Raw genomic sequence first — 25,805 nt, forward strand, 5'->3', positions numbered from 1 at the left:
TTGTCCACATCCTTTCTGAAGTGAGGGGCCCAAAACTGGATACAGTACTCCAGGTGCGGCCTCACCAGAGCAGAACACAGGGGAAGAATTACTTCCCTTGATCTGCTGGCAATGCTTCTACTAATGCAGCCCAATATGATGTTAGCCTTCTTGGCAACAAGGACACACTGTTGGCTCATATTCAGATTATTGTCCACTGTAACCCCCAGATCCTTTTCTGCAGAGCTGCTGCATAGCCAGTTGGTCCCAAGCCTGTTGCAGTGCATGGTATTCTTCCATCCTAAGTGCAGGAATTTGCACTTGTCCTTATTGAATCTCCTGATATTTCTTTTGATCCAATCTTCCAATTTGTCTAGGTCACTCTGAGTCCTAACCCTGTCCTCCAGCATATCTACTATACTCTGAAGCATGGTATTATCCACAAACTTGCTGAGGGTGCACTCCATCCCATCTTCAAAATTGTTAATGAAGATATTGAAAAAACTGGCCCCAGGACTGACCCCTGGGGCACTCCACTTGATACTGGCTGCTAACTAGACATGAAGCCATTGAGCTTTATGATCCAACTAGCTTTCTAGCTACCTTAAAGTCTATTCATCCAACCCAGACTTCCTTAACTTGCTTGCAAGAATGCTGTGAGAGACCATATCAAAAGACTTGCTAAAGGCAAGGTCTATTATGTTCACTGCTTTCCTCACATCCACAGAGCCAGTCATCTCATCATAGAAGGCAATCTGGTTGGTCAGGCATGACTTGGTGAAGCCATGCTGCCTGTTCCTAATCACCTTCTTCTCCTTCAAGTGCTTAGAAATGGATTCATTGAGGATCTGCTCCATGATTTGTCAAGTAACTGAGGTGAGACTGATTGATCTATAGTTCCCTGGATCTTCCTTCTCTTTCTTCAAGGTAGGCACTATATTTGCCCTTTTCCAATCATTTGGGAGCTCCCCAGTCACCACAAGTCTTCAAAGATGATGGCCAGCAGCTCTGCAATCACACCAGCCAACTCCCTCAGCACTCTTGGATGCATTGCATTCAGCTCCATTTACTTTTACGTATCTGTTGACTTGACACACTCCAGATCAACACTCGGGATCCCAATATTGTGCTGTTAGGAGGGCATGACAGAAAATTATATACACACACACAAACTACACAAACACCACTATGAGGTCACACACACATGTACACATACACAAACATGCAAACACAGACTTGCGTGACTGTGCATTAACACTAGGGGGCATTGGAGGAACTTCATGCTAGGAGTTACTTGAGGTCAAGTGGCCCCTGGGGTTACTCAGGGTCACTTAGGTTTGGAGTTACTTAAGGTTACTGTGGCCCCTGGGCTTACTTAAGGTTACTGGGGCTTGAGGATACTTAAGGTTAATTAGTGTTAATTAATCAAAGGAAAAAAAGCCAAAAGCCAGCAGAGCAGAGGAGTGATGCCAGGGAGAAGCTGGCACAGAGGCTGGGGCCGGGCTGGAGCTGGAGCAGAGAGACTGCGGGGTAGCTGAAAGGTATGGGGAGAGGGAAACTGGGACTGTGGGGAGATGGGGAACTGGAGAGGGGCTGCAGGGAAGCCAAGGGAGGCTGTGGGGAGTCAAGAGCTGGGTTGGGGAGCAGTGGAGAAGCTGTGGGTGCTGCAGGTGTCAGGAAAAAGCTGTGGGTGTGCCGGGAGAGACTGCACATGCTGAAGAGGGACTCTGGGTGCTGGGAACTGGATCAGGGCTTCGGGTGCTGGGAAAAGGCTGTGGGTGCTGGGAGCCAGAGAATGGAGAGGGGCTGCAGGGGAGAGGCTGAAGGGGAGCCGGATCAGGGCTCTGGGTGCTAAGGAATGGCTGCGGGGGAGTGGCTGCAGGCGCCAGGAGCCAGAGGGGGGCTCTGGGTACTGGGAGCTGGATCAGGGCTCCGGGTGCCAGGGAAAGGCTGCGGGGGAGTGACTGCAGGTGCCAGGAGCCGGAGAATGGAGACAGGCTGCAGGGAAGAGGCTGTGGGTCCTGAGAAAAGCCAGATTGGGGAGCTGGGGAAGGCTCTGGGTGCCAGAGCTGGATCAGGGTGCTGTGGGGGAGATGCAGGTAGCTGGGAACCAGGTAGGGAAGCTGGGAGCTGGGTTGGGGAGCAGTGGGGGAGCCACAGATGCCAGGGAGAGGCTGTGAGGGAACCATGGATGCTGGGATCCAGATTGGGGGCAGGGGATAAGGAGAGGCTCTGTGTGCTGGAGCCAGATTGGGGCTCTGTGGGGGAGCTGTGGGCAGCTGGAAACTGGGTAGGGGCTGTGGGTGCTGGGAGCTGCACGTAGCTGGGAACCAGGTCAAGGCTGTCAGGAGAGGCTGTGATGGGGGGACTTTGGCTAGGAGCTATGGGTGCTGGGGTGCAGGGGAAAGGCTGCAGGGGAGCCAGAGAGGGGCTCCAGGTGCCAGGGAAAGGCTGTGGGGGGAGCTGGGAAGGAGGTGTGAGGCAGTGGATGCAGGGGAAAGTCTGTGGGTGGGGGCAGGGGAAGCTGGGAGGTGGGTCAGGGACCAGAAATGGGGATTGGAGAAACTGTGGGTGGAGCTGGGAGGCAGAGGCAGCAGCTGGAGAAAGGCTGGGGAAGAGAGAGAGAGAGGAGCCACTGGAGTCAGCAGGGACAAGCCAGGACATCCAGGGACACTACAGGAGGTGCCAGGGAGATTGGGGAGAAGGCAGAGGTGGCAGGACACAAACAGGGAACAGAGAGGGAAGATTGGGGAGAAGGCAAAAGTGGTGAGACACAAAACAGAAAGCCAGGAGGTCAACAAGGAGGAAGAGTGAGGAGGAGATGTGGGGCAGAGCAGGGGGCTAGAGCTGGGAGACCGAAGAGCTGGGGTGGGAGGTCATTGGAGAGGGAGAGAAAGTTGGAGCCGGGGGAGATAGAAGCGGCAGAAAGGAACAAAGCCCAGAAGAAGGTCAGAGAGACAGGGATTTAGCTGGGAGCCTGCAGCAAGACAGAGACCAAGTTGGGGTCAAGAATATCAGCTTTATTAGACAGGCAATGTACTATACAGCTCATGAAGTTATTGGTTCCTACACACAAACACACAATGGTAGCAGGAGAGAAAAAGACTTGGTGGAAAGATTGATGTTAAAGTGTGTAGGGACAGAGTCCAGGTCCTTTGCTTAGGGTAGGAAGGTGGGTGATAGCTGTGAGTTGATCCTCGATGGCTAGTCGGGGTCTTCTCCAGTAAGGTGTTGTCCAGAGGGGGTTGCCGGAAGGGCCTCTGGGTGGATAGGTGGCGTGGCACAGTGCTGGTCCAGATGGAAAGGGTATCTCAAGGAGGTCACACTCTATCACCCCTTTTATAGGGGTGGACTACTTGTGTCTCCTATGGGAGGGACATGTCCAGGCAAGGACAGTTCTGCTCAGATGCCTATGTGGAGATTCAGGTGTCCTCATTGTGTGGTAGGACATAATGGTGAGGTTGCTGGTTTCTGTAGGGTCTTTGTCTTCCAAATGTTGAGTTCCTGTAGGTTCTTTGTCTTTCAAATGCTGGGCTTCTGTTCCTGGGTGAGGTCTGTGGTTCCTGGGTGAGTCAATGCAAGGCAATAGTTCGGTCATTGAGTTGGTCATCCAGTTGTTGAGTTGATCTTTCAGTAGAGACCTGCTACCATGGTACCTCAAGCACCCTCATTCACTCCCAGTCATTCAGGAACTAACTTACATGAGACTGGTTAGACATGAGTCACAACATAGGTTACACCCGGGCAGAGGACACAAGATGGAGGCTTGACATTCAAAATGGAAACTTGACTACTTTACAGACATAGGCCTAAATCACACACATTCAATATAAAACAGTAAAAATCAATACAAACATAATAGAATACTATTTACAAAATAAAAGGGGCTTGTTACTATAAGGGAGTATAAGAACTTATTTTAGCTTACCTAGTATTATTTGTAATCACTTATAAGGGATAGAGAGGGCAGAGAAAAAATCAGAAATGGTTGGGGAAGGGAAGGGAATTTATTTTTAAATAATAATAAAAAAAAGAAAAACGGGGTTTTCCTACATGTCCACCTTTTCTAAATAGTCCCTAACCTGCTCTTTAACCACTGAGGGCTGCTCACCTTTTCCCCAAACTAGGCTGCCCAGTGAAGTAGTCTGGGAGCTGACTTTGCCTGTGAAAACAGAGGTAAATAAAGCTTTGAGTACTTCAGGCTTTACCTCAGCATCTGTCACTAGGTTACCTCCCCCATTCAGTAAGGGACCTACAATTTTCCTGACCTTCCTCTTACTACTAACATACTTGTAGAAACTCATCTTGTTACCCTTTACATCCCTTGCTAACTGCAACTCTAATTGCATTTCATCCCTGTATGCCCAAGCAGTATTCTTATACTCCTCCCTAGTCATCTGTCCAAGCTTCCATTACTTGTAAGCTTCCTTTTTGTGTTTAAGGTCATTGAAGAGCTAAGCCAAGCTGGTCACCTATTATATTTGCTATTTTTCCTGCACATCAGGTGGTATGACACATCCAAGTTGCATCACAGAGTGCAGTATTGCCAGGGATATTTTTCTTACTATATTTCCCTTGCCAAATATTATGAATCAGTAAATAAAATAATTTACCGTTTTTTTAACCTCTGAGATATTATACCATTGCTTTGAAAGCTAGATCTCTCTGTTTTAGATGGCTTATTAAATACTTTCTTAGTGATAATAGGACAAAATTCTACCATTTTTAACTTTGACTACAGAAAGGAGAACTAGAATAGCGTTGGACATATGGGTTAAGGACAGACAGTCAAAAAACCCAAGGCTGAATTGATTCAATCTTCACAGGTTAGTCCCAGCTGTATAAATTGAACTGATATGCAGCTGAACAGACATTTACTTTTGCTTCCAGTAATGCAGCCACATGCTTCCAGTGGTCCAGGCCAGAAGCTCTAGAACATGCCTCCCTGCTTGGCTGGAGCAGATAGCTTGGGCTAAGGTGGACCTGCACAACCTGCGAGGGTGGGCTTGTGGCAAGGGGAGCAGTGCAAAGCATCCTGGGATACTGGGGGACTGTGAGTTAACATGAATCTGGAGGGAATCTGGGACAGAAATTCAATAAACCAATTTAACCTAAATTGGTTAAGTCTGATACTACATCCATCCAGGCTTATCTTAAACTAGTTTCAAGATCAGACTATGACTGAAAAGTAAGAGCCCTCTATAAATCTCCCTCTCATTCTGGATCTTAGGGATTAGAGTATTTAATTTTAAGGTCTTTCATATGTTCAGCACTTGAGAAGGGAGTAGATGGGTAGATTACCAAAGAAAAATATTTAATTAGGAAGAATACTCAGAAGCCTGGGACAGAGCTATGGGGTTAGCTACGTAACTTCTGTATAACAACACTGCCACCAGGTGATGCCAGTATGGATCAGGTAGACAAGAAATTCCCCCAACAGAGTATTTTTATTAACTGAAGACTAACAGACAAATAATCTGCTGTTATAAAAGAGTAGAGATACATTATTTTCAATAGAAGTTATGCCCATTGTCACCAGAATATTTAACCCAGTGAATTGGTCCTTAATCCACATGATTACAGCATCCATTTTGTACTGCTTCACAAGCTGCCAGATATGCATATCCCACTCAGCTTGGATGTGCAAGGAAAGTGCTTGGTGCTACCAAACAATTTCCAGTAAATCACAATAATATATTTTTATAGAGAGTTTTTCTAGTAATACATTTGTGATGTGACCTGGTGGGGTTTACACTACTGTTACTGAAAACTTTTTTTTCTCCCAGGTGACAGGTGTGCCCCTTCAGGTTTTGTCCACTGGTGACCCCACCCACCTGTTATGGGCCAACTGCCGGCCTGCTCGTTTGCCACGCCATGTTGTTAATTGCTTAATTAGAAGATGTTAATTAAGTGGGAGGCTGCCCATTTTGCTGCCCCGATGCAAGGGGGCACTATCTGCAGCTCCTTTCCTCCCCTACACCACAGCCCAAGCCTCGCAGATGGTACTCACATCATTTAGTCTGGGCCTTACTCTACTCTGGCCCCCTTGTCCTCCCTGGGCTCTCTGTGGCCCTGCTTCGCTGGTCACCTCACCGGGCATTCATCAATGCTGCTCCCCTCTCTGGGGCTTCTTGCTGCCCCCCCTCTTTGGGGCTGGGGTCTCCACATGGCCGTGGCTCCCCTATGAGGCCTCCTTCAACCCCGATAGCCTCACCCAAACCTCTGGGTCTAAACAGCAAGCACAAAACACAACCCCTGGGCTACAACATAAAATCTAAGCTGTCCAGCTAAACATCATTCAATCCCTACCAGGGAATTCTCCACCCCATAACAGCAGTTAGGAGCTGCTCATGCAGTCAGGCTTCTCCCCTCTGTTTCCTCTGGCAGAGCTCCTTCTCCCTTGGCTGCTAGCAGGGAACTGCCAGCCTGGCCCCAGCCCTGGGGGTTTAAATGTGAACCAGGCCCTGCCCCTTCCAGTTAGCTGACCGCTGGCAGGTGTGGGTCACTAACTAACTTTGGTTGCCCTGGCAACTGGCAGTTGGGGCTCCTCACTCACTGCTAGGACTCTTTCCTAGCAGTTTCCCCTCTCTAAAAGGAGCAGGGCGCCTAAGTGCTCTGCAACATCACCCCATTCTTTTTCAAAATACTGTGGCAATAAGGTTTTTGGCAAGCTGCCTTTTGAGAGCATTCCCAGAAATGGTCCTCTAATAATGTTTCTCATATACTTACTGGCTGTTGAAAGCCTGAGGTTGAAATATGACTAGTCTTCAGCAGTTTTTCATTCAATATGCTGCTATTCCCTGGAAGGATTTGAAGTTGCTGCATATGAGATGAAAGAGTGGTATTTACTGGACTTTCTTCAGGATAGCCATTTGCTGAAACCATTGGTTGCTACAAATGCTGAACACCTTTGAAGAAACAAGCCCCATCTATTTAGCAAACTAGATATAGATTAAAACATTTTAGGATCAAAAATTTTCTTGGATATGATCTTTCCTGTGTCGTGGGAGGATGGAGGGGGCAGGAGGCTTAGTTAGGCTTAGGAATCATGATCTGAGAGAAGTAGCCACCTTTTGTGTTATTAGACTTGATCACTATGGCAGTGTCCACATAAGCATGGACATTTCTTTCCCCAGGGGCAAGAAACAGCAGCACACCTTGTGTTGCTGCTACTTGTTCCTGGGGCATGTCTGTGCCATGCACCCTCTGGTGCATGGCAGCTTACTTCAGGTGGCACGGGGAAGGCTGGGGCCAGCATTGGGCTGGCCCCAGAAGCCTTACTTGGGGTCCTGGGGGCCTCCTGGGGCTACAGCATTGATGATCCTGCCACTCAGAGCCTGACCAGCAGCCAGAGTGTGACTCCGGCTGGCCAGGCTCTGATTTTGGGTGGCACATGCTGCCCCTGTGTGCGCCACTCTGCTTTTTCTTTTTTGCATGGGATTTGTTGACCCCAGGATCTCCCAGGGTCAAACCCCCGCCACCTCCCTGTGCTGGTACCTTACAGTGTGGAGAACAGCTGAATGTCCACTATGTGGACGTGGCCTTTCATCTGGATGCAGACTCTGAGTTCAGTCATCACTTTGGCCACTTGCAGATGTACCCACCATTTTCTAAACCATTTAAACTGATTCACGTCACACAGTTTGAATCGAATTTCAATTCAAATTAAGGGTTAATAGTAGAGGTGCACTGATACATTGGTCCCATATCAGATCGGCACCAATATAAGGAAAATTGACAGTACTGGCTGTGGTGGGCCAGTAGGGGGTGCTCCTACATTGAGCCACCCAGCTCACTGTGCCCAACCACCTTACAGATTCTCAGTGCCTCCCTGGGGTTGCCTTGTGTCCAGCTGTCCCCCTTTCTGGAGCACACCCACAAGGCTGGGGATAATGATGCCACCACCCAGAGTTTGGACTGATCCAGGACCTGCACCCTCTGGGAAACACAGGCCTATTAGTCCTTGAGTGTATTTGACCCACCGCAAGAACTTGGGGTGCTTCCGTCAGACTGAAGCGCAAATAGTGGTCTCCCTTAGTTGAACCAAGGGGACCCCAAGGCATAATCTAGACCCTTTCCCAATAAGTCTCCCATGCTAGGTACAAAGGAGAACTTTATTGGTTACAAGGAGTAGGTTTGGTATAGAGTACAAGGTAGAGCAATATCAGAGAAATACCTTACAGCAAATAGTAGCATGGTAGCCTTTGATCACGAGTTAATGCAAGCTATATATCTAGTTAGATCTTAGGTAGTTTACTCAGGAGTATCATCTAGAGGCAGGTGGAGATTCCCTCCGGAGGAAAACAGCTCAGAGAGAGAGAGTTTCAGATGGTAAAGCTTCTCTCTGAGTTCTCATCATGTCCCTCCTCCTGGGCAGTCCTTCACTTATATAGTCCTTATGACCTCATTTACCTGATCCAGTGAAGGCCAGCAACTGTTGGCTGCCAGCCAACCAATTTGAAATGCATCACTGGTTGCTGGGTAGACTGGCAGTGTCTTTAGTCCCTTCCCAGTTATGTTGGCATTGCTTAGAACAATAGGGAGTTTAAGCCCCCACCCAGGTATGAGATGCCAGTCACATAGGCAGAAGGAGCTGGTTTCCCCACTCCCTCAGGAATGTATCTAGCTTAGGTTACAACTCAGGGTCACCTGAAGAGATTGGGCAGAAGTGTCTGCCCTTTGCAGTGACCATGGTAACCAAATTGTCAGATAACAGAGTTTGGGGAGAGACAGAGATGGTATTGTGCCACATTGGTAATTAGCATTTTTTGACTGATTTGGCTGATAATGTCACTGATAAATGCCCCGTGCATGTGTGCAGCCACACAGGCAGACAGCAGCACAGCCCAAGAGCGTAGAGAGCAGGTAAGTCTGTTGGGGAGAGTGGGTCCAGCTGGTAAGCCTTTTGGAGGGAAGAGGTGTGGGGGGGAGATAGATCGAGGTTCCTGTGGTAAGGGAGAGAGTGGGGCTGAGGCTGGGGCTGGGGCAGGGGCAGGGGCAGTCAGGGTAGGGTGTGGGACAGAGCCACAAGCAACTCATCCAGGGAGGCATGGGAGGGGTGTGCCCCTAGATCTGCATATGGGACAAGGACGGGCTGCCACTGCAGGCTGGGGCCATGGTTGTACCAGCCTGTTTCCAGTGTTAGAGTCTGGGTGGGGGCTGCACTTGGGATGGGAGGTGGTGGCACTGGGAGGGAAGGTTGGGGGGCCATGGTGAATTTTGGGGTGGATGCATCCCACTCTGTAGCCCCCCTCCCAGCACTGCTGCCACCCACCCCTAGGACAGCCCAGCTGATCCCCTGCTGGGAAGAGCCTAGCACTGCCCCTGGCCCCAGCCTGCAGCAGCAGCCCACCCTCACCCTCACCCTGTGTGTAGATCCAGGGGCACATGCCACCATGTCTTAAGGCACGTGCAGTGGCAGGAACCCCCCCACCACCGTGCCCTTTGGATGAGCCACATGTGGCTCCATCCTGTGCCCTGCCCTGGCTGTGCAGTGCCTGCTCCTACCCCAGTCCCACTCCTTCCCTCACCATAGGGGCCGCAATCTACCCCCAACCCCCTTCCTTCCCTCCTTCCCTGTTCCCCCTTCCCCCAAAGCAGACTGACTAGCCAGATGCTGTTCTCCAAGTTGCCTGGCTGCATATCTGCAATTAGATCAGCATTGGCCAATACGGGTCATTAAAAATCGGCCATCGGTATCAGCCCAGAAAATCTCTATTGATGCACCCCTAGTTAATAGACAATGATTGACCATCAGCTCCTTAGACCCAATTTGCAGCTTCTGTATGTGGGCTGATTTGCTTAGCACTTGCAGCTGGAAGTAATTGGAAGGCGATAATAAGTCTGTTTAAGCACTGCTACATAATGGCAAACCTACTGACAGTTATCTAAAATGTTTTTCCAGAAGCTGTAATGGGTACAATAGACCTGAGTGTTGATGGCCACTTCAGCCAATTTTTGGGGGGAGAGGGGAAAGGGGGTTTGCCCCCTTCTGTACAGACAATTAGCCCATGAGCTTGGGCAGGGCTGGGGGACTTAGTCATGATACTGATACTTAGTCATGGTGCGGTGTTGTTGGCACATTTGATTTTGTAAAGGTGTTACTTTGTACCTGATAACCTCTGTTGTGTTCCAAAAACTCAATTGAATTTCCTTTGCTGTGACTGATATTAGAAATGCTGATCTGTTGAGTTCATAAAAAGAGTTTTTATGTTAGAGCTGCATTTTCATTGCTGCTGACAAAATCTTGTGAGGTGCTGAGTTTTTATTCAGAGATGCTACTTGCAACAGCATGTTTCAGTACGTTCGCATTAGGTTTATTGCTTAATATTGCTATAAGGATAAACCTGTCTTCTCACCCACATGCAATATGTAGTAACCAATATGACACATCCAATGATGAAATGCTGTTGTTCTTTCTCATGAGTTGCTCTACTGCTTATTGCGCCCATTCCTGATGATAACATCATTTTACTTAATTTCTGTATTTCTTCATCCTACGGCACTGTTCTTCCTTGAGCCTGTGACCAACACCCAACCTGTCTTACCATTCTCAAGGCAATCAGATGGCAGCATGCCTTAAATATGTCCACAGTTTAGTAAATGAGACACATGTGTAAAGCATAATATTCATGGGAAAGTCAAATAAATCTTATGTGGTTTTTCTAGTTTTGTGGCACACTATCAGCTCAGATTAAAACCTGGAGGTTCTTTTTGTGCTGCTTCTCGTCTGCTCCTTTTTGTTTCATCGTTAGTAGTGGAGAGACAAAAATTCTTGTAGATGATATCTTTTATTTGATCAACTGTATGGTTGGTGTAGACATAGGTAAGCTTTTGGGTATCATAGTACACTTCCTCAGGCCTGACCAACCTGGACCATCACAGCAACAGCACCTTAATAGGTCCTTAGGAGTGTGCGAGGATCCGGAGCCACGGCTGGTGAGCCAAGCTCATGGTCTTGGTCACGGTTGGTTGGTCGAGTGGTGGCAATTTGGAAATGGACAGGTTGGGATTAGCGGCGGTCGAGTCTGAATGGTACGCACGCTTATAGTTCCAAATTAATGGTTTATTACACTTATGCTTTGATGGCGTAGGTAGGATCTTCAGTTACAGTAACAGATGTAAACAATAAACAACAGAGGGGTCTGTTGGTCCACGAGGTTCACAACGAGCGGCCACCCGTTGTTAGTCCCAGGGCTGGTCAACAGCTCATAAATGGGAGTAATCAAACAGACAAAACTGTAACACATAGGTCAATAACTGGGGTCGTGATGCCAGTCCAAGATGGACAACCGGATAGTCGATGATGAAAGCCGAGGTCGAAAGCCAGGTAAGTAGAGTCGTGTTGAGGTACCGAGGGTGATCCGGAGGCGAGGTCAAGGTCAAAAGTGAAAACAGTCCAGTAACCAGAGAATCGACAGGATAAGGAGAATCCAAATCGTAGTCAAGGATGGTGAATAAATCAATCGAAAGCCGAATAATCAAAACCGCAATTACTATCAATTAAGGACACGGAGTGCCAATCGAGGGAGGAGATCAATAGGCCTAGGGGCCTGACTGAGAGACAGTCCCTGCAGCACTAGCCTCTGTCTCCAGCTAACGTGATCTCCCCCCTGAGGGAGGGGCTCACAGAACTTTTATCTGAATTTAGTGGCCAATCAGAACGCTCTCCGCAGAGAAATTTCTAGTCAGATTACCTCATGTCAGGTTCTGACTGAGCATGCTTTCAGTCAGAAGCTGGCACAGTCTGAACATGCGTCTGTGGGGAAAGTAGGTCAACAATGATTGACAGGTCCGCAGGTCACCCAGGGGGCAAGGGCTGGGTGAGCCTTGGAACTTTCCACTCGCAGAGTCCAATATGCATGTCAGTCTCAATCTTCTGTGTTGGCAGCATCTAATCAAAATTTTGCTCTGACAAGAAGTAGTAATCTTTCTGTATCAGCTCCAGATTTTAATGTTTTTGCTTGGATTAAAAACATCCTGGACAGATATTGCTGGGTTTTTGGATGTAACTATGTTGTTGGTTGTAGCCATGTTGGTTGTGTTGGTTGTTTTTGGTTGTAGCCATGTTGAACATAAATCAAAACTATCAAAGACAAGAATACCTAACTACCTGTGGGGGCACACTTCCCACAGGACAATCTCCCCCTCTCCGATCTCTCAATTCTAATCCTCAAAGGGAACTTAAAAAACACCTTTCATAGACAAGCCTATCAACTTCACTTAATAAATCTACTGGATACAAAAAGTCATCTACTTAATATAGACATTAGATTTATGATACTGTAGCAGGCAGGGCAGCCTAGGGTTGCTGTGCTCTCCCCTAGCACCCCTTTACCATGTCCATTTCACTTACAAAGCACCCTTCATTCTCGCCCGCCATGTCTTTGATCTTAAATGTATATGATAGGGAGGCTGCCTCTTCATCTCCCTGGACACAGTTTACCTCCTGCTGCATTAGCCCGGCTCTGCTAATGGGTGTTCCTGGGCACCCCAGCCTTATGGGCTATGCGTGGCTCCAACCACCCCTGTACCATGCCCCAAGCCTCGCTGATGTACTGGGCGTTGTTTGGTCTTAGCTGCAGCTCTTGTCTCTCTCTGTGCCCTCTGGCGCTTGGGCTCACCGCAACCTTGTCTCTCACTGCACCTCACAGGTGCTCTGGCTTTCTGCAGTCATGTCTCTCACCGCATCCCACAGGTGTTTGGGCTTCTCACGCTGCCCCCTTTGCCTGGGGCTTCTCACGCTGCCCCCTTTACCTGGGGCTTCTCACGCTGCCAATACTGCACCTTCTCTGGTACCCGGGTCCCCATGCTGCTGTGGACCCCCTATGAGGCCTCCTCCAACCCCTAATAGCCTCACCCAAACCACCGGTCGTAAACTGCCAGCACAAAACTCAAGCCCCTAGGCTATAACATAAACCTTTGTCAGTTGGCTACAATATTATTCCAGCCACCCCCAAGGGTGCTCCATCTTTCACCCATAACTGCTCGTGCATTCTGGCCTCTTCTCTGTTCTTGCTCCAGCAGAGTTCCTACCCCTTTGGCTGCCAGCAGGGAACTGCCTGCCTGGCCTCAGCCTGGGCGTTATATAGGAGCCAGGCCCTGCCCCTTCCAGTCAGCTGACTCCCACCGGTTGTCCTAGCAACCTGCATCTGTGCCTCTTCATTCCTACTCCACAAGTAGCAGGCACCTCAGTGCCCTGCTACATCCCTCCCCTCTTCATAGCAGCAGAGCACCAAAGTGCTCTGCGACACACCTTCCCCCTTAAGATCCAGACTCACCGAGGCTGATCTTCATTCTTGCCACACACCTTTTGTCTTCATTCTTTCAGGTCTTGGCTCTGGTTCTTTGACCATTCAGACATGCAGGGGCGGAGATTTTAAGGTGCCTCCTACCTGCCTTTTATCCTAGGCGCACCATGTGGGATTTTATGAGACAGTCCCCCCACACTAGCAAACCTTGGTAAGTTATGCTTTCTGTTTGTCAAGCTCCAGCCTACCTTTCAGGGTTCTTTCTCCCTCTCACTTCTGGCCCTTCTATGTTCCCCTTGCACCCTGGTCTCTTTCTCTGGGCAAATTGTGGGATCTCTTGCCTATTTATAACTCCCTGGAGATCCTGAAGCCTTCCCCAGATCTCCCACTGTCTACTCAGCGCTTTCTGGGCATACTTTTCTCTCCAAAACTCTACCTTCCCCCTACCAGTATGTCTTCCTCCCGGCCCTTTATAAATCTTTACATAGGCTATGCCTCCCACTTTCTTTTCAATGAGTTTCCTCAATGCCCACCACCGGGTCTGTCTAGGGACATTATTTACATAAACCTGTGATCTTTCCACAGGCTCTTGCCCACCGTTGGTTGTTGTTCTCTCCTCCTCATCTTGTGTGCCTTGGCCCTATCTTCTTCTCTGGGCTGAATTGATCCCCTTTTTGTGGAGTCTGTCTTTGACCCGTATTGCCCTAGGCCCTGGACCGTCTGTGCACGGTCCTAGTAGATTGAGCGGGAGGTCTCGCTCCTTGGGGTAGTCTGTTCATCCTTCCCTGCTGTTCCTACATCTGTCAGACCTACTTCCCTTGGCTGCCCCTTACTTGGCAGTATAAGTTCCTTGGCTTGTAGTCTGAACAATTCTCCCAGCTGGATATGGGCGCAGTTGAGAAACCACACAGGCAGTTTTCCATCATGCACTTCCTCGTCCTCCAGACCTCTGTGACAGGTAAGTTTTTTCCTACTTTCACCTTGGTCTGGGGTCCGCCTCTGAATGAGGCTTCCCCCTTTTCTGGTCCTGTACCCCTGGGACAGATACATTACAACCTGCCTGACATCTGATTCACCAGGTACCTGCCAGACCTGACCTCTTACATTTTGCTTTTCCCCAACATTTTTCCCTCTCCCCTCCCCTACTTTTCTGCCCTTTGTCTTCCTAATTTCCAGCCATTTCTTTTTCCACAGACAGCCTCTTTTATACCTTGAATTACTACCACTGTAATGTCTCCCTTACTCACCTTTGGCCCTTTCCCCCTCTGCTTCCCCTTTCCCCCCGCCTTCCCTGCTTTACCTTTTGTTTTCCTAATTTCTACCTATTTACATTCTCACTGCCATCCTGCTACACTTTTAGCTTCTCTCATTCCTTAAAGTCTCAGAGTAGCCTAGACTCCCTATGCCTGAAGAAGGGTGACTGTGCCCGAAAGCTTGCTAAGAACTTTTTTTCCAACTACTCAGTTGGTCTAATAAAAGATATCACATCTATTCAAAGAACCTTGTTTGCCTGGAAAAATATTTGCATTATCACAGATGTACACATCAGAAAGTGAGAGATCTGTAGTACATATTTGGATAAACATGATTCCACCCCCTCAGTCAGATACCACAGTTAAAAATATCCTCTTATTTCAATCTACCTTTTTATTTATCCATTCTTAACCACTGAAGATGATCCCAGAAATTATCTTCCACAGGCTGAAGTCAAAAGTGTTTCAACAATATGAATGTTATTAGAGTTGGGTTATCAGTGTCATAGTATCAGAGTCATTCCTCAGCCTTCTGCACTGGAAAAACATAAACCTAAAAAAAGAGGAAATGGAACATTAATGACATCTAATGGAATTAGCTGAACCTCAAAGTTGGATAAAATTTGAAATGACTCTTTCTGCTTTCACCTTTCTACCAAAGTATAGCTACTAGTTCTGGAGAAGGAAAATCCATTCCCTCTTTCTAATACATTCATAGGGATTTCAGTTAAAATGGAAAAAATGACTCTGACAGCTCTGTGTCCTATTCTGAAATAGAAAAGAGGAAGTAGCTTCCACTCTACCAACAGAGAAAAAATAATGCAGGCATCCTATGATAGTCAGGTGATTATAGTTGTGGGAAGCTGTGCAAGTTCTGATCTGTCCCTAAGGGTTTAACCAACTCACTTTACATGAAAATAGAGCTTAAATTTGCAGCCCTTATTTAATATATTCCCATAGCACATAGTTCTACTCCTTCATGCTCCTATTACTCTTTTTTTCTGCTTACTCCATATTTCTGTCTGATTTAAAACCTAATCTCTGGGGAAACAGTTTAGAAGTTTAAGGTGATGACCTCCGGTCAATCAACCTATAACATTAGGGATACAAAGACTAAAAAGGTCAGTGTAACTCATGACCTTATGTGAAGAGTAACTCTAAATATGGCATCGTGTGGTTTCAGAATTGCTACGTCTTAGTAACCACAAAGCCCTAAAAAATGAGCTTGGAGTTTGAGCAGCAAGATAGATTATTTCTCAGATACCATGACTAGTAGTTACAGCTGCAATGTTCAATTGCGCCTTTGCTGATCCATGGGGGTTTGTGGTGTTATAAGAAATTAATTACTTTTGTAACTGATATGTATTAAAGAATTCTGTTGATTATGATGCTAAAGAATAAACACACTCCAGCTGATACTATGGCTATGATTAATTTATGTGCTAAAATATTGTAATGCTTTTTGTCAGTAAAGCAAATGTATATTGCACAGCTTTCAGTACACATGGGAAACATATCTGTTGAGTGAGAAGTTTCTACTTTAGAATAGAATTCTTGCAGTTGGCTAATTTGGGTCAAATATTAAGATCAGATCCGAAAATTAAATGCAACCAAGGCAATTATTGAAGTGGAAGTTTGCCTAATGCTTTCCATGTCAAACCCTGTTTATGGTGGCTTATAACTTTGTCAAATTTTAACTATTTGAGCTTAAATTTCCCATGGTGGCATTTGCCTAGCCTGACTTGTTGGTTTTTGTTTTTCTTTAATGCAGCCAAAATGGTTCAGCTGCTCCTGAGACTTAGAAAAAATAATTAGCCATTACAAAAAAAAATCTTATGACATTTTATAGAAAATTCTTTGTTTACCACATTGGGTAGGAACAGAGACTTGAGATGTGTCTGCATGCTATTCTTTGAGTGAAAGGTTTAACTTGCCAAATTTGACCAAACTTTTGAAAAAAGGCAGTTTGTGTGTGCTCTGTAGAGACTGGATAGAACTTAACAGCTAAAGCACTGATTCTCAATCACAGTGCCACAGCACCCTGGGGAGCCATGAGATCCTTTCAAGGGTGCTGTAGGTTACCACACAATGTTAGTGTTGTTAGATGTGTAAACATGATTCACAAGATAAGCCCAGAGTTTTCAAATAGGAACCCATGTTGTTAAAAACATTCTGACCCAGTGAGATCTTTATGAGTTGTTAGCAATAGAAAAATTGCTCTATTTTTCTATAGTCAAAAATCATGTTATGACTAAGAACTGACATTTTCCAAGGGGTGCCTTGAGTCTGAAAAGGTTGAGAACCATTGAGCTAGACTCTTCTATCTTCACTGAACATGCCTGAGCCTCTTAGCAACATGACTGAGCAGACCCAATTCAAGGCTATGGAGGTAAAGCTGGATTTTCTATTTAATGGTTGTTCCAGGCCAGGGTGGAAGACAAGGAAGTTTTATGATTTGAGCATAGAATGGACAAAAACCAGACCACCATGAAGGAGAAGGTATAAACTGAGATAAGGAGTCTGGCAAGACTGAGATTGGGGGTATCTTAGAGAGAAAAGAGAAATTATAGCAATTAAAGTAGAGAAGACTGGGATTGATTAGGCAAGGAGACTAGGAGCTAGGCAAGGAGATTGCGGAAACAGGAAATGAACTGAGAGTCAGTGAGGGGAATTAGGGACTGACTAAAATCTTATGTGTTGCCATGGGTAGAGGAGACTGGGAGTATGAATGGAGGATGAAACTGAGGGGGAAGAGGAGACATAGAAGAACTTAAGCTGGCTGGGAAAGAGATGGCAACAAAGAGCTACAAAAATGTTGCAGGGACACTGAATGAGGAGTCAGGGAAGGCAAACAGCAGGTACAGGATAAGGGAGAGATAGATTACATGAAGACTAAACTGGGAAAACTAGGATTCACTTGACAGGAAGAGAGGGCCAAGGAGTAGGCAGGAAGAGACACGAAGAACTGAGAGGAGACTGGGATATTGGCTTATGAGGGAAAGCTTAGGATCCACTGAGCAAAAAAGAACAGGAGAAGTGTAGCCTGAGGAGTGGAGACTGCAATATGCCAGGTAAGGGAATGGAACTTGGAAAAGAAATGGGAATGGAGAAGAGATGGGTCAGGGAAGAAGGGTTCAGTCTGGGGGAGGTCCAAAAGAGTCTGTGATTCCTTGAACACACTGTGCTCCTGAGACTGGAAGGAGAACCCATGATTTTTAAGTCCGACTGTTCTGTTGCTGCTGTTAGCAAATAACTGTGAAACCCACTGGCAAATTGTCTTATCTTCCTTTAGTCCATAAAGGATGAGAGCTTTCTATTGCTATGAGCTAGTCTGTTAGCTCACATGGCAAAGGTCTTGTGTGGTGGTTCTAAAGGTTCTGACCTTGTTGATAACCCTGCTGGTGATGACCCATGTGGGTGCTGACATGATATCACATGATGTAATTTCTGGAGGGGGTGGGATTCAGTGCTTTGTTGTTTTTTTTAAAGACATAGTTCTTTGCATGTAAATTCCTACATTAGAAAAACATGTTAAGATTGAGAAAGAAAGCTCTTAAAAGTTAAGACAACCATGCACCCTTAATTCAGCTCACATATTTATATGTATAATTATAAACTCATTATAACATGATCCATAGTATTTCTTCCATAAAAGCCTTTGCCTTTTGTGTCCAAAATGTGGTTTTTCAATATAGTCTTATCTTCAAAGTTCAGTGTGTGGTCCTTAGCCTTATTCAAACCCTGCTATGAGGATGGAATTATTGATTTCATTACAGTATGCCCTGTAGCACTCATTTCAATTACATGGGTACTTTACAAATATTTATTAATTTTTGCAAAACCTCCAGTCAGGTATAGAGATGATATGCTCTTCCTTACACAGATGATAACCTGTGGAGAGATTAAGATCAAAAGTATTCACTAATTGTGAATACCTAGAATCTCTTAACAGAGTTGTGTGTGTGACAATTGATTCTTTACTAGTTGCAAGCAACAGAATGATCCTCTCAAGTTGTCAGCACTGGTGAGAAAAATTAGAACAGAAACCTATCTTTCTGTATGACTCAGCAAAAACACTCAGTGGCTTGCCCTGAAAATCAGGTAGAGTTATGTCTCAATATCTAATAATCCAAAGAAAGAACTACTTAAGATGAACTAGTAAGTGACTGTGTTAAACTATTACTTTTTAATTTAGACTGCATCCTGGGTATTTTCAGTCAAAGCTGGTAACAAAACCAAATGTTTATCAGTTTGTTACTCCTGCTGGCTCAGTTACAACAGGTTTAAAATTTTTCCTGCATTGTCAACAGAATTTGTAGTTACATTCTAATTACTTGTGTACTAAATTATACTTAAGCAGACCAGGAAGCCAGTCAGGTTGTATTTATATCATTGGAGGCTTCATTGGACCTTCAGAACCATTATTGCTGATAGGTTGAAGGTAAGGCAGGGTGATTAAGAACAGTATACCATAGAAAGAACCTGACTCAATTTTCAAGTGCCAAGTTGAATTTTCAGGGTTGGTAATTGGACAGAAAAATTTGATCTACAGACAATGAGAAGCAGCAAATCCTGTATCGAATGCTGTCCTATAAACTGTACATTTTTTCAAGTGTAGAAATGCATTTGAATCTTTAAATTGTCTGAGTGGGACTTCTAACACAGTATGACAATTGAGGAAGCATAAAAATTTCCATGGTGCCTTTTTTATAAGAGGGGCTGGGTGCATATGTGAAAAATAGAAGAAAGCTGTGACATCTTCTTTAAAGGAAAAATATATTCAGTGGTAATGCCAATAAATTTTCTGCTCTGAAAGTGAGTTGTGACTTCTCATAATATACAAAGAAGTGCTGCAAAAATTGGCAGTCCCACATGGGCTTGGAGTGGCTGCAGTGTGAGGCGCCAGCCACGGGGTGGGCGTGGGGCCGCTTTCCCCCCCGCGCTCAGCACCAGCTTGTAACCCGCCCCTGTTGCCAGCTTGGCCCCACGCCAGCTCCGGTGCAGCTGCAGCCCCCCGCTTGCCACACCAGGCAATGTTTGTCACCACCGCCCCTGAGTTGCCCAGTGCGCAAGCTCCGGGCAGGCAGCAGCAGCAAACACTGCCCAGCATGGCAAGCGGGGGGGCTGCAGGTGCTGGTACCGTGTGCAGTCCTGATGGGTGATGAGTGTGGGGGGGCACAAAGCAACCCCTCGCCCTCCCCGTGGCCAGTGCCCTGTGCTGCAGCCGCTTGCAGCCCACCTAGGGCTTCCTGTGTCTGCTCAGGACAGCCTTGCATGGGCTGTGAGTAGCTGCAGCAGGGAGCACAGGCCATGGGGCAGGTGAGGGGTTTTTCCCTGTGCTCAGCACCAGCTCCTTCCCTGCCGGAGAGCAGGGGGTCAGTGCTGCATGCTGCCCCCTGCCTTTACTGTGGGCTGGGGGGCACTGGGAGCATGGGGCCTGCACCAGTGTCGGGGCCAGTGCCAGCAGGGCCCAGAGCAGGGCAGCAAGGGTACAGGGTCCTGGCTGGCAGGGGCTCTATGGAGCTGGGCCAGCTCCCCCCTCTCTCTGCTGGTGTAGCCCAGCCTGGCTCCACAGACCCCTGCCAGCCTGCACCTTGCTTTGAGCCCTACCAGTCAGTGCTGGCCCTGGCACATTGGTTCCAAGATGGTGACCAGGGGGTGCCTGTCAAGGGGCAGGGCTACCGTGGCCCTCGACAGCTTGACAAAACTGGGTAAGTGGCCCTCTGCCCAAATCGAATTGTCCGCCCCTGGATTAAAGGGTCCTCTGATTCAATTTGGATTGAGAGATTTGGCCACCGAATCAGGCCAAATCTCCTCTGAATCAGATCAGGGACCAAAGGTTCACACAGCTTTAATGTACATATCTAATAGGCTTCATTTTGTCCTGCAAGTGTCAGCATGCAATTGAAGAAGTTGCCATTTGTAAGCCAACCAACGTTCAGTATAATTAAGCTTTATTCTAGCATTCATGTTGGCAATATTTATCGAACAGTTTAATATTCAATATTTATTGAATAAGATTGAATAGTTACAGAAACAGCTCTCTAAAATTTAAATATCATTGAAATGCAATTTGAGAAAATTGTGCTGTGTTGAGACCAAAATAAAATAGGACTTTGTTTTGGCAGAGCATAGGACTTTTACTAATAGCTTGATATATCAACACCAAATCATTAAAAAATCCTTTATTAATTGGCATTTATGATTCATGTTGAACTATACTAAGTTCAGTATCTTAAAATCAAACACAAACATGATGTTCCAATATTCTGAGGCTGCATATACCAGAATTTAGTTTATGGATGTATGTTAAGTTCTGTAAAAAGCCAGTACAAATTTCTCCTCAAAACTCACCTCTGCCAGAACGCCTATATAACATTTGACACTGTCTAAATGGGGGACACGAGGTGATTGTTGCTTATTATTAAATGTTTCACAGATTCCTTTTTCTTGTCTTTAGGAAGGTAGAATAGGCTGGCCCCTTAATGATTATCTGGTTTAGAGAGGCGTGAGCATTTGTAGGTAATAGCCTGCTCTGTCAGATGCTCAGAATGGACTGACAGAAAGAAAAAAAACATTGTTTTTTTGCTAGGTTTTCCTCTCTGTGTTTTTTCATTATGAGGTAAGTATATAAACTCTGTACAAGAAAAAAACTTTATTTCTAGTATTAGGGGGCCTAGCTTATCAAGGTCTATAATTCTCATGCAATGTTAATACAACTACCACCAATAATGAACTAAGCCAAACAAATTCTAATCAAATAAAATATAAGATCATACAAGTGTTAGGTTTGTGAATATGATTGTTTTTGAGTGACCAAGTTTTGAGTGAAAACTCCTATCTACCCTAGATGTAGCTTTTGCATTCCTAGCAAGTTGCAAATAAAACCCTTAAGGTCTCTAATATGAATGGACAATTCTAACGCTCTAGTTTCTTATCACTCATTTACGGTTGGAGTATTGTCCTGACTGGACAAATTGTGAGGAAAATGTTGTTTCTCACAACGTATTTAGATTGCTAGTTTGTTTGGATGTAACTAAGGAATATCTTTGAAAAAAGAATGGTCAGATGCACAGATTGTTTTGAGGAGCTCCTTTATAGTGATAATAGTTTGGGCTCCATCATGAGTGCTGTTGTTCTCCTTCCTTGCCTATAGGAGTGAAGAAGGGTAAGCCACCAGTACTTATTTTTTCAAAGGCTGCTGGGTTTTGATGAAAGATCATCACTGAAAGAAGTACTCTAGCATGTGACTTAAGTAAAGTTAGATTTGTTGCTCTGTGGTTAACTGGCAACCCAGACTTCCTGGATTCATTTCTGGTATTTTCTAAAGTGTCACATTTGCAGGGTGATTAATTAGTCCGTCACAACACACTGTATTTGTCACTGTACTTGCAATTAGTTAATCTGGTGATGTCCTGTTGTAAAGTTACTCTTTTGTCAGGAGTAAAAGCTAAACAGCTCCCTTTAACCTGGCTAGGCATGAAACACCTAACATTCTTCTTTATAAAGAACTGTAAGTATGGGAAAGACTAAGGCGAAAGTCAAACAGAGATTGGAACTGGCACACATGCTGCCTGTCAATGATGGGGCAGGGGGTGCACATGGCAGTCATGAGGGCAGTGTTGCTACCAGTGCTTTTGGGTACCACACTGGTCTTCCTCCCTTTGGAGCAAACCATCCATAGAATTCAAAGAGCCATGTGTGTCTCCTTTTAGAACTCTAGGTGGGAAAAGGTTGCAAGGACCAAGTTGTATAAGACTAACTGGACTGGGGTCTGAGGAATGCCTGATGTTTTTCTGTTCCTCTGGGCCAAGTATCTGTAAATTGGCAACTGGGGCAGAATCCAAAACAGCCTGCTTCATAAGATACTTTGCAGGGCACCTGCTGCGATACTGGGAGGTCTACAAACCCCCCAACACATGCCCATACCTTGGAGCTGCCATGGTTCTACAGAGTCCTGGGGTGCTTCTGGAGCAAATGCAAACTGTGCAATGAGGCCCCAGTGACCCTAATGAAGCACCATAAAATCCAAGAGGTGGTAAGGGCATGGAACAGGCTATCGCCCATGGACACAATACCCAGCAACATCTGCCAAACTGTATGGGAATGAATCTTCCACAAGGACCTGCAGAAGGAACAAAGGGACTTGAACTAACAGGTAGCCCACTAGGCACTCCCTGTGCAGGCACTAAGACTAAGAGAGGGGTAGAGGGGCGGGGCGAAGCGGATCGGGCGCTGTGCGCTAGTTGGTCAGGCTTGGCAGAGGCCGGGGCGCCAGCTCCGCGCTGATTGGGCGGGCGGGAGCGGCGGCCGCCGCGCATTGGCTGTGGGCCCCGCTCTTCTGCCGGTGCCGGGCGGGCGCCCAGGCTGTGGGTTCGGGCCGGCGGAGCCGTCGCTCTGCGCTGCCTGGGCCACCGCGGTTATGCGCGGCCGAGATGGTGCAGCCGCCCGGCGCTAGGCTCCGCCTCCTCGCCCCTCTGCTGCTGCCGCTGCCGCTGCCGCTGTTGCTGCTCGCTGTCCCCAGCGCTTGCCCGCCAAGTCGGCCCCCGGGGCCGCCCGTCGTGTTGGGTAAGGGCCGCGGCTCCGCAGGCGCAGGACGCTCCCCGGGGGCCTCGGCCTCCAGTTCCCTGGAGTGGGCGGGCGGCGGCTCCTGGGACGCGCCCGAGGGCTGGGACTCGGATCGGGGGCTGAGGGGGAGTTTGCCCAGCTCTAGCAAGGGGCCGGGGGCGAGCGAGGAGCTCTGCCTGGTCCTCGCCGGCGGATGAAGGCAGCGTGGGACTTTTCCATTGGTGCTTTTTAGGCAGGTCACTGACTATCTAGACATCGGTATTAAGCTATAATTATCACATGCAAAAATATGAGAAGAGGAATTTTATTGATCTACACCTATAAATGAATCCCCCCATGAGTCCCCCCGTGTATTCTCCCGGGGTCCTTTGCCTCCTTGGATGCAGTCCCGGGAAAATGCTCGCTCTCTTTCCATCCTCATCTTCAACTGGCTGAAATCCACCCACTGTGCCTACTGTGTTTTAGTGGCCTGCAATGTGGAAAGTGCCCCAGGGGCAGCAACGTGTTAGTGTAGCAGCTCCTTCTAGGAAAGTATCTGTGAGTCCAGTGAATACAGTTCAAGGTTTAGGCTTCTGGCCCTAGCAGTTATGCATGTTGATTAAAATAGTTGCTGGTCCTACTCCAAAGCACGTGGAACACTTAGGGTAAGCTAATGGAGCTAATAAATATCCACAAAATGAGTGTTTTGACTATTCCAGATCTGCTTTAGCATTTCTTTTCTTCATGAAATGTTCTCCAGATCTGGAGGCTGGAACTTCTTGTGCAAATACGAAGGGTTTGCTTAAAAAGCTTTCAAAACATAATAATGCTTTATTTTGTTTTGCCTTTTGTTTAAAAAAAAAAAAAAGTTTGCCAGCTTTGTTTGCTCTCAACTCTTCCTTAGGCACATGCCTATTTACAGACACCTTGGTCTTCAGGGGAATAGTAATGGCAGAATGTACCCTGAGGAGCTTAAGTAGCGATGCATTTGCTCTGGATACTAATGTAAATCTTTGTTAGCACTACTATGAATATCTTGGACACATCTAATATCACCATTGGCATAGCAAGAATGCAAGAAGAGAGTGGAGAAGAATCTCCTGGTATACCACGGGGGTCGAGGTCTATTTGATTTACAGATGATGCTCGACAAGTCTTTACAGAAAATGCTATTGAAAAACATAAATGCTTTAAATTGTAACTAGCTGTAATCCAATATGCTGCTGTGCAGAGGCTCTTGCATCCTTCAAATGGATTCTGGGCCAATTTGCTGGATGACATGATGAATTAAGGCAGGGGGAGGGAAAGGACACCAGTCTGGTGTTAAACTCCAGGACTGAAGAGCAATCTGCTTTCAGTCCTGTTTTTGCTCATTAGAAGCAGGTTTTTATGCTTTCTGCTCTGCTTCCTTCCTAACATTGTATGTTGGCAATAAACTTTGGCATGTATTCTGAAGAAGTGTATTTATGCACTGGAATAAAACTGAAAGGGGAATAGTCCTCCCTGATCCAGTATCGGATATCAGCCACATGATGGGTGAATGAGATTTGAAAGCAGTCATACGATAAGCAGATGATTGGGAGTAACCAGAGTGGCTGAAGCTCCTCTCCAAGTTTCAGCTAAAGCTTTTAGGACTTCTCCACCTTTTAATATTCTGATTTGTTCCTATGCTGTCATTTGCTTCCTTTTCTTCTGACTCCTTGCTTTGATTAGTCCTAACTTGATGGATACTGGGAACAATCCTCAGGAAATACTCAAGCTCTTTCCAACCTCATTTTTAAAAGATTGCTTAAATTCTATGTATTATGACTGTATACAGTTGTTTTGTTTGCCTGTGTTTTTGAAAGGGTACAACGTTTTCAGGGCAGGGACCTGTTAATAGCTCATTTTGAGTATCAAAACATGACGTTTTCTTGGGCAGTTTTGTGTTTGGTGGGTTTTTTTTTGGGGGGGGGGTGTCTTTTTTTGGGAAGGCCTTAGTTTAAATTTGCTCTTACGTAGGTGATAAATGCCAAAAGACCAAAAGCCAAGGGAAATAAGAGGCTAACTGTGCATCATTTATGTCAGTTCTGCAAGGCTTGCACACCTTTCTGGGTCCCATTTATTGTTCATTTGTTTTTCTTTTCTCTTGTTTTGGGTGCAAACAAGGGAGAAGAACATGAGGCAGAAATGAACTTTTAGGGGTCACTCTAGTGAGACGGGCAGTGGCTGGCAGTATGGTTTGGAGAGGGTCTCCCAAATGTATAGGTCAACCTGGAAAAATGCATGGAAATGTTTGATGATTGGACTGATGCTAGAACTGTGTATGAAAAAGGAAATGTAAGCCGGGGCTGTGTGAAGTAGAACTATGTAAGTGTTGACTTTGAAAACCCAGGTCATACAAAGAAACAAGTGATTTACTCATTTTCTTAGCCTTCCCTCCACACTCTCATTTTTACCATAACCCTCTTAAAGAATATATTACTGTTTTATGCTTGCAGCAATCACATGAATTCAGTGGTTCTTGGAGGTCTCCCCTTCCTGTGAGCTTTGTTGTCTTGCAGAACTTGTGGCAGAAGATCATGCAGAGCTGAAGACTGAGGACAAAAAGTTCATAAGTGGTCTTAATTTTTAGCAGTAGGAATGAAAATGAACAACTAAATTACTTGCCTGCATTCTATACAAACCTTCCATCCTCAGCTTTATTTCTGAAAATTATTAACTTCAGATATAAAGAATTGTGAAACTGGCTATAGTTACTTTAAACTAATGTCACATTATTAAGTTTCTTTCTGAA

General features: G+C 46.2%; 1 protein-coding gene across 1 annotated transcript in view; it reads left to right on the forward strand.

The window, feature by feature from the left end:
• The first annotated feature begins 11,262 nt into the window (after nucleotides 1–11,262).
• Nucleotides 11,263–25,805, forward strand: part of PLA2G15 (phospholipase A2 group XV) — a 44,946-nt gene continuing 30,403 nt past the window's right edge. Inside the window, exons 1-3 of the mRNA XM_090063292.1 lie at nucleotides 11,263–11,308; nucleotides 20,943–20,946; nucleotides 22,746–23,050. Coding sequence (XP_089919418.1) covers nucleotides 11,263–11,308; nucleotides 20,943–20,946; nucleotides 22,746–23,050 — 355 coding nt within the window. The remainder of the gene's footprint in view (nucleotides 11,309–20,942; nucleotides 20,947–22,745; nucleotides 23,051–25,805) is intronic.

Source organism: Crocodylus siamensis, chromosome 9 (genome assembly GCF_052110815.1).
Source record: "Crocodylus siamensis isolate JL-2025a chromosome 9, ASM5211081v1, whole genome shotgun sequence".
Taxonomy (NCBI): Eukaryota; Metazoa; Chordata; order Crocodylia; family Crocodylidae; genus Crocodylus; species Crocodylus siamensis.